At 36.7% G+C, this 15,297-nt stretch overlaps 1 protein-coding gene across 2 annotated transcripts in view; it reads left to right on the top strand.

Annotated features, from left to right (window-relative positions):
- STEAP4 (STEAP4 metalloreductase) overlaps positions 1-14,659 on the top strand; it is a 28,343-nt gene extending 13,684 nt beyond the window's left edge. The window contains exons 2-6 of one of the 2 annotated variants that reach the window (XM_016147977.2): positions 4,763-4,838; positions 7,288-7,742; positions 8,407-8,934; positions 10,200-10,364; positions 11,698-14,659. In XM_016147977.2, coding sequence (XP_016003463.2) covers positions 7,290-7,742; positions 8,407-8,934; positions 10,200-10,364; positions 11,698-11,940 — 1,389 coding nt within the window. In that variant the 5' untranslated portion in view covers positions 4,763-4,838; positions 7,288-7,289 and the 3' untranslated portion in view covers positions 11,941-14,659. The remainder of the gene's footprint in view (positions 1-4,762; positions 4,839-7,287; positions 7,743-8,406; positions 8,935-10,199; positions 10,365-11,697) is intronic. The other variant, XM_016147976.2, reaches the window with a different exon arrangement.
- Positions 14,660-15,297: the final 638 nt, after the last annotated feature.

Genomic DNA, 15,297 nt, shown 5'->3' with positions numbered 1-15,297 from the left:
TCTTCATTTATTATTGCATTCTTCATTTCTGAATAGTTCTTTTTTATGTTTTTTACTCCATTTTTATATTTTCTATCTCTTTGTTAAAGTTCTCACTGAATTCATCTTTTCTTTTCCTAAGCTGATTGAACATCCTTATAACCAGTGTTTTGATCTCTATATCTGGTAGATTTGTTGTCTTCACTTTGTTCTTTTTCTGGTGCTTTGTTCTATTCTTTCATTTGGGACATGTTTCTTTGTGTCCCCATTTGGTTGCCTCCCTGTGTTTGCTTCTATGTATTAGAGCTGCTATTTCTTCTGGTCTTAGAAGAGTGGCTTTATGTAGTAGGTATCCTGTGGGGCCCAGTGGCGCAGTCTCCCCTGTTACCTGAGCTGGGTGCTCCATGTATGTCCCATGTGTGGGTTTTGTGTACCCTCCTATTGTAGTTATGCTTTGGTTGCTGTTTGCACATTAAAGGAACTACCCCTCAGGCTGATTGGTTATGAGGACTGGCCGTCACTACAGTGAAGGATATGCTTCAGTAGGACTCTGGTGCCTGTCCAGTCTGTTTTTTGAGTGTGTTGTCCTTGGACACAGCCCCAGCTGGTGTTCCATCTCAGTCTGAAGCCAGCCACAAAGTGTACAGGTCCTGGGGCCTCCTGGGAGGGGCCCCACTGAAGGTGGAGTTCAGCTGAAGCCTTTGCTGTGCCTGAGGCCACCTTGTATGAGCTACCAAGCAATCCCAAAATGGCCACCACTCCCGCTGGGCTTGGAGATACCTCAAGAGGTCAAGCTTCAAACCAAGGCTGGCTGTCACTAGTAGGGCAGAATGTCTTTAATAAAGGTTTCATTCAAATGATAAACAGGATATTGTATGGCACTATGTAAGAGTGGCTGTTAAGGAGCACTACCATAGATTTGTGGGTGGATTTGATCTAACTATAATTTTGTGGTTCATGGAAGACTTTTCAAGGTGTCCTTGAGAGAATTACAGAGCAAAGCTTACCTGCAGTTTGACACCAAGTCTTCAGTCTGGCTTCCTTGACACTCTTCCTGTGGGGTCTGCATGACATTCTTGCCTCTGGTTTTTGTAAAAATAGGAATTCTAGCCACTCATACCCACCCAGTAATTATTTAGGAGAAAAACTGTAGAGCAGGTGAAATGTTTCTGCATTCCCTTGCAACACTGTTCCACAACTTGTTCTCTCTCTTTCTCTCCCTACAATTCCTCTCAAAAAAAAAAAAAAAAAAAAAAAAAAAAAAAAAATCTTTGTCTTTTTCCACTTCCAGTGGTTCTCAGCCCTGGGTGCTCTTTAAAATTGATTATTTGATTTAGTTAGTTAGTTTGATTTTTTTTTAATGTCTGGGCTCTCCCTTAGGCTATTGATTCAGAATCTCAGCAGGTTGTACCCTAGCATTTAATAGCTGCCCAGCTGATTTTAATGCGTGACCAGGGAGGAGAACTGCTGTAGCAGGCCATTAACTGAAAGCTAACAGGCAATGGTTTACATTCTTGGCTCTGCAGTACAATCATCTGAGGTGATTTAAAGAAAAAACTGCCTGGGCTCTACCCTAGACCAATTGATTCAGACGCTCCAACCCTCTGCTCATCAGTGTTTTCTAAAAGCTCTCCCATGAATCAAGGATGAGAAACACTGGTTTCTAGTGTAATCCTGTGCAGAGGTATTTGTATTTTATAAGCCTTAGAGATTCTAAAAAGTTGCTTTGAGGAATGAGTGAAAATGCTGGAAAGACTGCCTGGAAGGCTTCTGTCTGTGCCACCAACCATTTCTTCGCTCTTTGCATTCCCCTCCAAACCTACCTCTGTAGATGTTCTTTCTCTGTCTACTTATGATTTTATTATGGCTCCGAGCACACTATTTCTATTACTCAAAATTGTGTGTTGTGAAATCGATAGTTTTGTCTTTCTAGTTGTTTTTGATTATCTCCATTTTTATGTGAATTTTTTTTTTTGCATTTTGAGTTTGTATAGATATGAAAAATTGAGCAAGTTTAAAAACCAGTAAGACTTCTAATAATATATGTAACTGAGGTTGAATCTTTACATAAAATATTTTTCCTTAATTTCTGTGGATTTCTCAGAATAAAAGATATAAGAAGAACTCATGGCTAATTCAAGGCTAATTGTTTTCTCTCAGGCATATCTGCACTAGAGAGAGGGGAAGATTTTCTTTGCTTTCTCTTCTACAAATTGTCTTATATACATAATTATTTATATACTTTCCTCTTCATTCTATGAGAACACTAGGGGAAATGAATGGCCCATTTTCCAAGAGCAAGGCGAGAAAATGCCCACATTCTAGATAGGACCTGGTTGGGTTGCTGAACTTTGCTCTTTCTAAGAGGAATGAGGAATAGGATCTATTGCAGGGCCAGGGAGGGGAGAAGGGCCATTTTGACTCTGGCTGCTGATACATTTCAAATTTTTACTTTAATGTATTCTCCGAAAGAAGTTTATGCATATACAAAAATACACTGCTAGGATGAGAAGTCCATCATACAACTTTAACCTTGTATTCATTTATCAGATACATGTACATTGTTGTTATGCTTTAGTATGAATCACTATTGTAATACAGCCTTTGAAAAAAAATATGTTGCATCGTATTTTTGGAATATGTTGAAAAGCATTGACTTAAAATATACAATTATATATGTGTATATACATTGTATATATATGTACATATGTATACATATATGAACAAGATTACTCTAACACATCGAAAGGCAAAGGAACTAGATTATTTAAAACAGTTCTGAAAGTAAAAAACTGGGAAGAATCAGTTTACCCAATTTTAAGACTTCCTATATAACTACAGAGGCCAAGGGTAGACACATAAATCAGTGGAACAGAGTAGAGAACCAGAAATAGACCTCCACATGTGCAGATAACTGATTTTTTTCACAAAGGTGCAAATGCAATTCAATGAAAGGATGATATTTTTTAATAAATAGGCAAAAAAAAACCACCTTGGCTTAAACCTCACACTTTATACAATTAACTCAAAACAGATAATGAATTTAAGTATAAAATACAAAACTTTAAAACTTTTAGGAGAAAATGTTTAGGACATAGGGCTTGGTGAATAATTCTTGGACATGGCAGCAAAAGCACAATCCATAAAAGAAAAAAACAATATACTGAATTTCATCAAAGTTAAAAACTTTTGCTTTTTCAATGACACTATTAGAAAGATGAAAAAAAAACAAGCTATAGACTGGGAGAAAATATTTGAAAACTATATATCTTACAAAGGACTCATATTAAGAATATATAAATAATTATAAACACTCAACAGTTAAAAAAAAAATCCAATTAGAAAATTGCAGTATACATATACTTTTGACCAAACAGGACAAACAGGTAGCAAATAAGCAAATGCAATCCACACCATGAACCACAACTTGACGATAAATAAGAACGAACTATTGATATTTGCACCAACTTGGATGGATCTCAAGGGCGTTACTCTAAGTAAAAAAAAGAAAAAAAAAAGAAAGAAAAGTTTACATTTTATGGAATTTTATTTATATAACATTCTCAAGATGACAAAATTAGAGAGTTACAGAACAGATAAATGATTTCCAAGGACTGGGGGAGGCAGAGAGTAGGTAAGTATGACTATGAAGGGATAGTGCTGGAATAGCTCTGTACCCTGATTGTAGTAGTGGCTACATGAACCTACCAATGGGATAAAATGACATAGAAATATACACACACTTTGTACTGATCGGCCAGAGGAGACGAGAATGAGGGTGAAATTGAGCCAAAGCGAAGTATGAAACAGGCTTTATTAGGATCCGCGGGCGAGATTCACTGGTCCAGCAAAGGGGCCAGGGAAGTCGCACGTGTCTGGGGTATAGACGCAGTTTTTAAAGGTTTTGACCCAAGATGCCCGTGGGGTTACAGGGTGGAGACTTTTCCGTTTGGCTGATCTCGCCGCCCGGAAAGCCTCTGCTGTAACTTTGGTCGTGAGCCGACGGCTATCTTAGATATTGAGCCACCTTCCCGCTGGCATAATGGCGCCCATGAGCAACCGAACATGTACCAATGTCAGTTTCCCAGTTTTTCTATGGTATTATAGCTTTGTAAAATGTTACCAGCGGAAGTGTTAACCAATAAAGATCTGAAGATGTAAAACAAATTAAAAGTTTATTTGGTGTCTTAAAGGATTCAGATCCTGAAACATAGACAGGTTGCAACCCAAGTTGCCTTGTAGAAAGGCAGGGTCTATAAAGGCAAAAAACACAAAGTGTAATTCTTTCATGCAAATGAAGAATTGATGGCTAGGTTAGCATAGATTGGTTAGTTCTGATATGCAAATGGAGGTGGTGAAAACTACAAGGAGGAGGTAAAGTCCATATGTGTCCATAGAGTAGTTGTTATTCTAGGATATTTATGAGTCAGCCTTGAGCTGAGTTTAGCAACAGGTTTAGCAATTTAGCAGCTCTAAGAACCAAGGCACAAGATGTGCATAGGCCCTACTTCCTTAATAGCCTCCTGACTTTATCTTACATAAAATGACTCTTAGCAATGCTTATTCCATTCCCCCCCCCCCCCATTATCCGAGGAAATGGTGAAAAATGCACAGGGACCTCTTGTACTATCTTTGCAATTTCTATGAATTTATAATTATTTCAAAAGAAAAGATTTTTTTGTTGTTAATAGCAGATTGCTTGAGTATAAGCATTTAAAATATGGAAGTTTTGTAATCATATTTGGACATTTCCATGGTTTTAATATGTTAAAATCCTCTGAAGCTGGAAGTGGCCTGGGCAGCTCTGATATCTCACCTGTGAGAAGCAAAATGTGCACTCCAAGCATCCCTCACAACCTGTAAGTGCTGGGTGGGGAATACTGCCCCCCCCCAAAACGAATGCTTCTTAGGTTAGCAAGGCCTTGAGTGGGATCTGTAGACAAAGGGAGATGATGGGCAAGACTCTACAGGACACACCTGGTCCCTCTTATCTCACACACACACACACACACACACACACACACACACACACACATGCATTCAGTGGCAACTGCCACCATGGCTTTTGCAGTCATCTTTGCCATCTTTGCATCTGCGTCATTGATTACCAATCTCTAATCTCTGCAAACACCCTCGTAGGATACCTTACCTATCTTGACCTTCCTCCTCTCAAGGAGCATCTCTGGGAAATGCTTCCATAGGAAGTAAAACCAGTCCTAGAGATTTCCCAAGCCAGGAGATATTCTTGTTGTGTTTTAACTATTTTAACCCATTTCTCCTTTAATAACTCTGCTTCCTGTTTGCCACCTTTCTTATTTTCTTTATTCCTTCCATCCTACATCTAAGAGTAAAATAGGGCTAGGAAACCTTTTTAAAAGTCTTTAAACAAGAAAACACTACCTCCATAAACCCATGTTTACACTTGAGAACTATTTTGAATTACAAATAGTATGAAATGAGTGCAACTTCTTTCTTTAGTGTAGTACGTACTGCAAAGTACACCCTCCCTTGTGGTTTAGAATATACATACATTTCATTTTTATATACTCCTTTTTTTAGGATATTTTCCCAAGAGTTTGGAATTCAGTTCTTCCACATAATTACTAACTTTTTATTTTTATATGTTATTTCATCATCCCAGTTATGGTAACCTTAGGTCTGATCATTTTTCTTTTTCCATAAAAAAATAATCAAAATATTTTATTATCCTGGGTTGATTTGCAAGTAGTACTGTTGACAAAGCCTTGAGTGCAAATAGTTTATTGGGGAAGTGATTTCAGGAAACAGAGTGAAGGGCAAGGAGCATAAACCAGAGAAGGTGGAAAAGACAGGACAAAAGGGCATTAAGTTGGCCACTGGTACAAATGAGTGGTGTTCTAATCCACTAGGACTTTCTGAGGAACCTTACGAAATATGTCAGAACTCTCTGCCAGAATAAGAAAGGAGAAGCACTTATCTATGGAGTCCCTGTTGGTCTGAGTGCTACACAGGTACAGATATCAGAAATGCCCCAGGATACAAACCAGGAGACACGAGATGTGGGGTCCCAAAATGAGCCTCTAATAGGCATTGGAAGCTGAGCAGAGCTCAGTTCTGCCCAAGTACTAGAAATAGAACCAGGAGGATCTGATGTGGAGCTCAAGATGTGTCCAACACTATTACCAACCTTAGAACTTCTATAAACTGACTGCCCAATGGAATAATTACATTTAGCTCTATTAAGTCAGCCAATAATATTTTAATATCACCTTTACTGGTTTTGTATCTTCAGTTTGGCCCAGTGATGTCTCTGAAAGTTCAAGAGTGAAAATAAATTTTAATGGTTGGTGTAACAACCCAAGTATGTTATGTTGGATTGCCAAGCTGAATTTTAAGAAGGAAATATCAAAATAAAATGTGAAAGAATTACAAATGAGAGAAATTCACACTTGAGCTGTTTTTACATCTATGTTTTGATAAATTCAAATGCTCTAAAGCCATTTCATGTAGAGTTTTATTTTTAAGAAGTGGGGAAAGCAGAAGTTTCGTAAGAATAATTGAATGCTGTTTCAGATAAATTTTAGGTATTTCCAATAAACACAGTTATAGGAGCATAATTAACCCTTAATTTATAGAATATAAAGGTTATATAATTAGATAATTAATAGGTTGATTAATTTAATAATTAATGGATTATTAAGTAATCTGATAATAACCAATTTACTGTCTCAAGAACTATTTTAAGATGCCTTAATTCATTTGATCCTTGCAAAGTCTCTAAAGTAGATACTACCCAGATCTCATTTTAAGGATGACATTGAGACACACAGAGTTTGCATAACTTACCATAGGTTACACTGCTCATAAGAGGTGGAACAACAAAAAAAAATAGTACTATGTAGTCAATATCTTCATTGAAAAAAAAAGTTTATGGCAATTTAGATTAAATGAATACAGTGGCCAAACTGTCAAAATAGAGTCTGGAATCACTCTCTCTTTGCAATAATTAAGATGATCCAAGTGAAAATAATCAGTAGAGACATCATCCATCTCATTACAGAACACCAGCCACTTGATCATCTTTATTTTGCTTGTAAATGTTCATCCCTATATAAAGAGAGAAAAATAATATATTAAGATAAAAGAATAAAGAATATATAAGAATATATATGACAATTTTTACTGCTTCCAAATTTTGTGAATACCCTTAGTTTAGAAGCTTAGAACAACATCAGTCAACCACTGTTTCCTGGAAGTAACTCTCATTAATTTTTCCATGCCCAGAGCATTCATACTTTGTTGGATATTTGTGTTATTATTATCTTTCAGTTATGGAGAAAACTACAGATACATTTCCTCTTACTATGAATTATTCAGAAGAACAAGAGACTGTGTGTATTTTTGGAACTGGAGATTTTGGAAGATCACTGGGACTTAAAATGCTCCACTGTGGTTATTCTGTTGTTTTTGGAAGTCGAAACCCCCAGAAGTCCAGTCTGCTGCCCAAAGGTGCAGAGGTCTTGAGCTATTCAGAAGCAGCCCAGAAATCTGACATCATACTCCTAACGATCCACAGGGAGCATTATGATTTTCTCACAGAACTAACTGGAGTCCTCAATGGCAAAATATTGGTTGACGTCAGCAACAACCTCAAAATCAATCAGTACCCAGAATCTAATGCAGAGTACCTTGCTCAGCTGCTGCCTGGAGCTCACGTAGTAAAAGCATTTAACACCATCTCAGCCTGGGCTCTCCAGTCAGGAGCACTGGATGCAAGCCGGCAGGTAAGATTAAATGATAAATTTATGCTCAGCCTTTAAAACGTGAATGTTTTAATGTGTGTTTACCTCAAAGATTCCAAAATATAATTCCAAAATAAAATACTAACTAAACATTTCATACTGCTGATATCTATGTGCCATGAACAGTTCTCTTGGGTTTAACCAAGTAGGGTAGTTAATTGTGATTTATTTCCCACTGTCTGTACTCTCGGCTTTTAGTTTGATGGAACCCAATGGTGTCAGTCTCTGGAGGCCTTTTGTCAACACTGGAAAAATAACACAACTAAATTATTGACGGATATCCTTTCCATTCCCATTCCCATTGTATAAAACTGGTTCCATTTATTCACTGAGATTAGAAACGATCCATAAATGATGTGGCACCCACAAATATGAAAGAAAGATCCAACTATTCACACTGTGGAGAACCACATCTTATCATATTACTATGATGTGCCTAAAACCAGTCTCAACTTGAAACCCTGGTACTTAGCTATCCAGTACACTTGTGCAAGTTTGAAACATCTTGTTAAATATGTTGATTCAATATTCTTGTTTGAAAAGCAGTTCACTACTACATGTCTTTGTTCTGAGTGGTACTTAATATAAACTTTCAAAATAATTACTATAGAAAGAAAGAATACAAAATGAATTATCTTTAACCCAGGTATTTGTCTGCGGAAATAACAGCAAAGCCAAACAAAAAGTGATGGATATCGTTCGTACTCTTGGACTGACGCCATCGGATCGAGGATCTCTCAAGGCAGCCAGTGAAATTGAAAACTACCCACTGCAACTATTTCCAATGTGGAAGTTCCCCTTCTATTTGTCTGCCGTTCTGTGTGTCTTCCTCTTTTTCTACTGTGTTGTAAGAGAAGTAATCTACCCTTATGTTTACGAAAACAAAGATAACACATTTCGCATGGCTATTTCCATTCCAAATCGTGTCTTTCCAATAGCAGCACTTACACTGCTTGCTTTGGTTTACCTCCCTGGTGTTATTGCTGCCATTCTGCAGCTGTACCGAGGTACGAAATACCGCCGATTCCCAGACTGGCTTGACCACTGGATGCTTTGCAGAAAGCAGCTTGGCTTGGTAGCACTGGGATTTGCCTTCCTTCACGTCCTCTACACACTTGTGATTCCTATTCGTTATTATGTACGATGGAGGTTGGGAAACCAAACCGCTACCCAGGTAAATCTCTAATTACTTGTATTCTCCTATTCCTTAAATCAAAGAAGAATCTTGCTATGTCATATTCCATTCCATGATTATAGGAAATCTCTCTTCTAAGCATCTTTATTTTTTAAAGTAACTAGAATTAGACGCCTCACGTCTGTTTCTTTGTTTTGTTTTTAATGAATCCAGTTGAGGTCTCATACAACTCTTGAGAATGAAAGTTAGCTTCCTAGGTTCACTTGGGTTCTGATCTGTATTGCTAAGACTGCCTGAGATCATGACAAACTGAAAGATTTGGTGGCTCAGAAAAACTTATGACACCTACTTATATTCCTTTGGGGACAGTCAATGAATGTAAATCAGTGTGTTTGCAAGCTTCTATTTTTATGCATGCTACTGGCTTTTGGAAGTCAGAACCAACTATCTTATAAGCAAGGGGGCTAGTTCAACATGTTTCACAGGAATGTAGACAAATTCACAAAAGGGTGCTTATAACTCCATTAAAATTTGACTTGTGGGAAGTTATCACCAATCTAGTTTAGAAAACTAAATAATTCTGAGCAAATGTCAGGTAATATATTCTACAGAGTCAAAAATTCAGAGAGAATCAAGTCAGGGAGTCTAAAAGCAGTCCCAAAGGAAGTGCTATATATAAGTTCTAGTTTGGAAATAATTGGTTTTGATCAACCTTACTTCATTCTCAAAGTTTATTAGTCAATAACTCATTGATGGTACTTCTGTGGTTTTCTCTACATTACTTCCCCCAACAAATACATGGGAAGTTCTTGGGTAAGAATCACATAGCAGGGGCCTGATTTCTCGCAATCTGTAGTGTGACAGACTTGATTCTATATTACAACACAATAAACATGAAAGAACCCAGACATTGTGTGTGTGAATAATCAGCATTAAAAACAGAATGTTGATGTAATCATTTGAGAACATCAAGTTTTGTTTGGGGAACAAAAACCATATGGTAAAGAAAGTTTAAGTAAAAGTTTACTTTGTTTTCGGATATATAGTGTCGATTAAAACTCCCTATACAACTCCTAGAGTGAAGTATTATAATGAAGTCCCAGCAGAACCAATTAGATTTTCTACCAAAAGCATAATTTCTTAGTGCATTTTTACAGTGATTTGCAAATGATTATTAAGAAATGTCATATAATTTGCCTTGAGCAAATAAATAAACCATGCAGAGATATTTTCGGTCCCCTTAAAAGTTTGGGCCATTTGTAAAAAAAAATGTAATTTTTAAAATTGCTTATAATTTTTCTTAGGCAATATCCAAGAAAGCAAATCCATTTAGTACCTCTTCTGCCTGGCTTGGTGATTCATACATGGCTTTAGGAATCCTTGGATTTTTCTTGTTTGTGCTCTTGGGGATCACTTCCTTGCCATCAGTTAGCAATGCAGTCAACTGGAGGGAGTTCCGATTTGTCCAGGTAAGGACTTCAAGATCTAATTTACTTTTATTGCAAAATGAGTCTGGCTTTACAAATATTCTTATTTTTCTCTCATACCATGCATAAATTTTCATTTTGCTACATCACTCCCTAGCAATCTCATAAAAATAGCAATTGAAACAAGTTCAAATTAGAAAACACTAAACTCTAGTACCAAAAGGCAGATTCCATAATGGTTTGATTTCCTAGCAGGACATCCCTTGCCAAGATTCCTGACTACTCCCACAGCCACAGCTATGGGTATAGAGTGAAAAGAACCAACAACTATTAAACTTTGTGTGTGGAGGTGTACTAGGTGCAAGGTGAAGAAAAACCCAAAGACAAAATTTCTTCTTCTGAAATCAACCTTAAAATATAGATACTTTGATATATAAAGGCATATATTAAAGTTTAAAACATTTGAAGCCAGAAATGGTAGAATGTCATCATACCAGACAGACTCAGTGCTGGCCTGTAAAAAGGAAAATGGTTTCTTCCCATAGATCAACCACCGGACACGGTTAGTGACTATTCTTACAGACCAGTGGTCCTCAAACTGTGGTATCTAGACCAGCAGCATCAGTATCACCTGGGATTTTGTCAGATACACAAATACCCTGGACTTACCCAGACACAATGCATCAGATATTCTGGACATGTGACCCAGGAATTTGTTTTGACAAACCCTCCTGATAACTCTGATGAATGTTCACTGTGAACCAGTATAATTAGTAACTGAAATTAGATTTGAAAATATAGAACTATTTGAATTTCAAAAGTCTTGCAGTTTGTCCCAGGGACAAAATACAGTCAACATTTTCTCATTTTAACAGTTATTCAAGGCATTAAGACAGAAATAAACATTTAGCTTTAGTATTTAGGCCACGCAAACAAAAGTAAAGTTTGGTAATTGTTCTTTACCATGATAGAAATTAGCTAGCATCTGCTCTTAGTCAGTAACATAGACTGCTGTGGTGCTTCTTGAGGACCTACTGTGTCTTACTCATCTCTGGCCTCCAGAAAAGGTGTTTTATCATTTGGAAAGAAGGCAAGGTACCTTACTTATCTTAACTAAAGAGTTTACTCCTGGGAAACTGTCCCATTCTGCCAGGTTAAGATGAAACCACCATGTTATTTCTAAGCACAATCATTTTTAAGTAAAATATTTATCATCCGGAAGGAGGGTTAATGCTTTCTTCAGTACTTAGCAGGGTGTTCTAAACATGATAGGTTTCAAAGATTTGTAGTTAATAAATATCCTTCATTAGCTAAGAGTGTTTTGCTTTAAAATGTAAATAGCGTCAATGTACATATTTTTGTTTCTTGCTTATAGTCCAAACTGGGTTATTTGACCCTGATCTTCTGCACAGCCCACACTCTGATATATGGTGGAAAGAAATTCCTCAGTCCTTCGGTTCTCAGATGGTATCTTCCTTCAGCCTACATAATAGCACTCATCATTCCTTGCACCGTGCTAGTGCTCAAGTTCATCCTCATCCTGCCATGTGTCAACAAGACCCTCACACGGATCCGCCAGGGCTGGGAAAGACACTCAAAAGTGTCAAATTGGCATTGAATAGAAAAACAGATATTTAAAGCAAATTTCAATTCCTCCTGACTTCTCAACTCAGAGTTCTGTATTCTATGTTTAGAGAAGAATAATGGGCATAGTTAAGAAAGCATTCTTTTCCCAACATGGTCTGAAGTTCGTGAACAGGGAAGAAAATGTTGCCAGACAGTTGAGAAATTGGAAGAGAACACCATTTTATCTCAGATTAGTGATGAATTAGTGTAGGTCCCTGCTTCTCCTTTTCCCTAAGGCAGCGGGGCTGAGGTCCAGATTAGCTTTGTGGCTTCACACTCAGAAGCTTCTCATTGTGCCTCCCAAGCATAATCTAATATTTTACAAAATCCAGGGGAAGTACATGCAACTTCCTTCTCTGGTTCAGGGACTGAGTAGAGAGGAAGAGAAAGCAGAAAGATGGTGGCCACTGATAAAGACTTTATTACCTGTGTTTGAAGATAAGAGCCAAATGAAGTAAAAGGAAAGATTTGTTTTGTTTTGTTTTGAACATGAAGGTGATTATAAATATTGTCCTAGTGAATTCTGTAGTTAAATATGCTCTTTGATTTTGCTTTTACCAATATGAATGTGTACAGTGAGAACTATTTTATATCACAAAAAAAGTATCACAATATATGCAAATCTATACAGTTGTCATAAGATTCCTCCTCTTCAAGGAATAGGTGTAGGAAAGATTGAGTTAAAATTGAGGGATACCCACTTGTATTTTCTCAAAGAACCAAAAGCAAGGAAAGGTTGATAAAAGCCCTTGCACAAAAAGTTCAAATAAACCAGAATTTTAAATAGCAAGCTAAATAAATTTTGTAAAGTTGCACTAGATTAGGTTTTGTTTTGTTTTAGGTATTGTGGTATGCTTTGTAAATAATGCATTCCAAATATTTCAATATCAATCATTTATGAAATGAATTACTTGTAAAAAAAAGTAGTTTCTATAATTTGTCATAGTTCATTATAATTTTAAGCAGTGAAATTAAATGGATAATGAAAAGTGTAAGTTTGATGCACAGATGAGAATTATGGAAAGTCTTAGGGCAGAGAGATGTGAGCAGTAGCTGTTACATGACACTTAGTTCTTTCTCAGATTCTTTCTGGAATGCAAGATGATTCTCTGTTTTTCTGTGCTGAGAGTTCCATTTCCAAGAAGACCTTCAGCAAGATTAGCCCTCCTGGCTTATACATATTGCTAAAAGGAGCCTTATGTAAGATCTTCCCACATACCAAAATAACCAAAATGCTTTGAGTTTGACATTTTTCCGCCTGCTCTATTAAGATCATTTATTTTTCTCTTTTTTACTTTTATTATCATATATTCTATATGACATTATATGAAGTGATTAAAATATATTAAAATATTACCCATAATCCAGGATATTTTTCTATAAAACTTTTTGAAAATAGTTCTATCCATACTGTATATTCAATTTTATACCCTTCCTTTTTTATGTAATGTATTAGTGGCTTTGTTCTCTTACTTATATGGTATATGTATTTAATTAGTAGTCACATAATACTTCATCAAATGGGCACTTATTAATCACTGCCATCATTAGACATATCGGTTACATTCATTTTTTACTGAAACAAATAACATTTCAAAGAACATCTTAGCACTTACAACTTTTTTACATATTTTAAATTATTTCCTCGGTATACTTGCTAACAATTGGGATTACAAAACTAAAGAGCTTTTAATAGCATTTAATATATATTACTAAATTATTTCTAAAGTGACCTTGTCAGTATCACTGGCATTGGATGAGGGTGTGGTTTCACTATACCCTTATAGATTTTGTTTCATATTTCAATTTGCATTCACTGAGAAGATACACAGAACACATGATCCATTAATGTGTCTTCATCCACCCAAGCGAGAATACAATAAGCTGGAAGACTGAACAGAGCTGTGCTGTGTGATGCTGATCCTGAAGCATCAAATGAGAAAGACAGGGAAAATGACACTACTCATCCACAATATTTTATGTAAAACACCAAGTGTTTTAGGGTCAGAGCCTGCCCTTTGGCTAGAGAATTGGTTGATTAAAGATTAGGCGCTATCTAAACAAGTTCAATAAGATTAGGCTGATGTAAAGAAAGTCTTTAGGGCTAATCATGCTCATTTTTAGTAAAAGAGCGATATGTTTTTACTGGTTCATAGTTCATCACTAAAAATAGGAAATACCACACCTAGTAACAAAAGCTTTCCTGGAGTAAAAAGGACTCTACTTTTATAATGTAGTAAAAATACTCTATCTGGGTACTTAAAGTAGAAGCTATCCCTGAAGCCAGAGTTAAGAGCACCCCTGGTGGTTTGACATAATATTACATTGTTAGACCTGACCATCAGCCTCAACCAGAAAGGCTCCAAACCCCACCAGCTTGACCAGAGAAGGCAATTTTCTTTCTCTCCGCAAGTCCCTCCCTTCCCAAACTGTCAAACTAATCTGACCGTTCTAACACAGCCAAATCCCACAGTTTTGTTAAGGTGGAAAGAATGAGTTTGGAACAGATGGAAATTGCTGCATTGAGTGGACTGTATTCCTTTTAACAGATTCAAACTGTTTTACATTAAAAAAAAATTAGACTAAATGTCTTCATTGCTGGTGTGTTTCCTGTATTCTAGGAAAATTTTTACTAAGCTCATAGACCTTTTATTTTTGTATGTTTTCCCCCATGTTTAAAGATGACTACTTTTGTAAATGTGTACTCATTAAACGTTATTTTAAAAATATTTTCTAGTTTTATTTAATTCTGGTTTTGACTCATCAACATTGCAAGGAAAGTGATGAAAAGATTTTGAATCGCAGTAGTTTCAGCATCTGGAACTAAAAATACCTCTCCTCAGGGTTAAGAAAAAGGAGAGGTAGTACACTGGATTTGAAGCTTCATGCACTATATGCTTGAGTTCAGTGAGGAGATGCATTCCAATACCCTGCATGTTTCAGTTTTACCCTCAGAGAGGGGAGCACATCAGTTAGTCAAACTGATGGGTCTGAGCATACTACCCTACACCGGACTTTCTTTCCTCCGGGTGGATGCCACCTAGATAGGGCTAATGACTTGACAAGTGGACAGATTTCAGGTTGGCTTTCAGCCTGTGGGACCTGACATTACAACTGGACAGCTGCAGCCCTGAAGGGTGTTATCATTCTTTCAAAAGCAAAATAAAAACTGATAGAGAGCTGTCAATCTATAGTCAGCTAGAAGCAAATAGAAAATCACCTACTCAAAATCTACTTCAATTCGAAATTGCATCAAACAGTTCTTCATGTATTTATTGTTTAGGGATCACAGAAGAGCTACGATAATGGTGAATGTACATAATGAATTTTACATTTGGGATCTCAAAAG

This window comes from Rousettus aegyptiacus, unplaced genomic scaffold, assembly GCF_014176215.1.
Source record: "Rousettus aegyptiacus isolate mRouAeg1 unplaced genomic scaffold, mRouAeg1.p scaffold_m13_p_13, whole genome shotgun sequence".
Lineage (NCBI taxonomy): Eukaryota > Metazoa > Chordata > Mammalia > Chiroptera > Pteropodidae > Rousettus > Rousettus aegyptiacus.
Note: the sequence above shows the minus strand (reverse complement) of the source record. Positions and strands in the feature narration are given on the sequence as shown.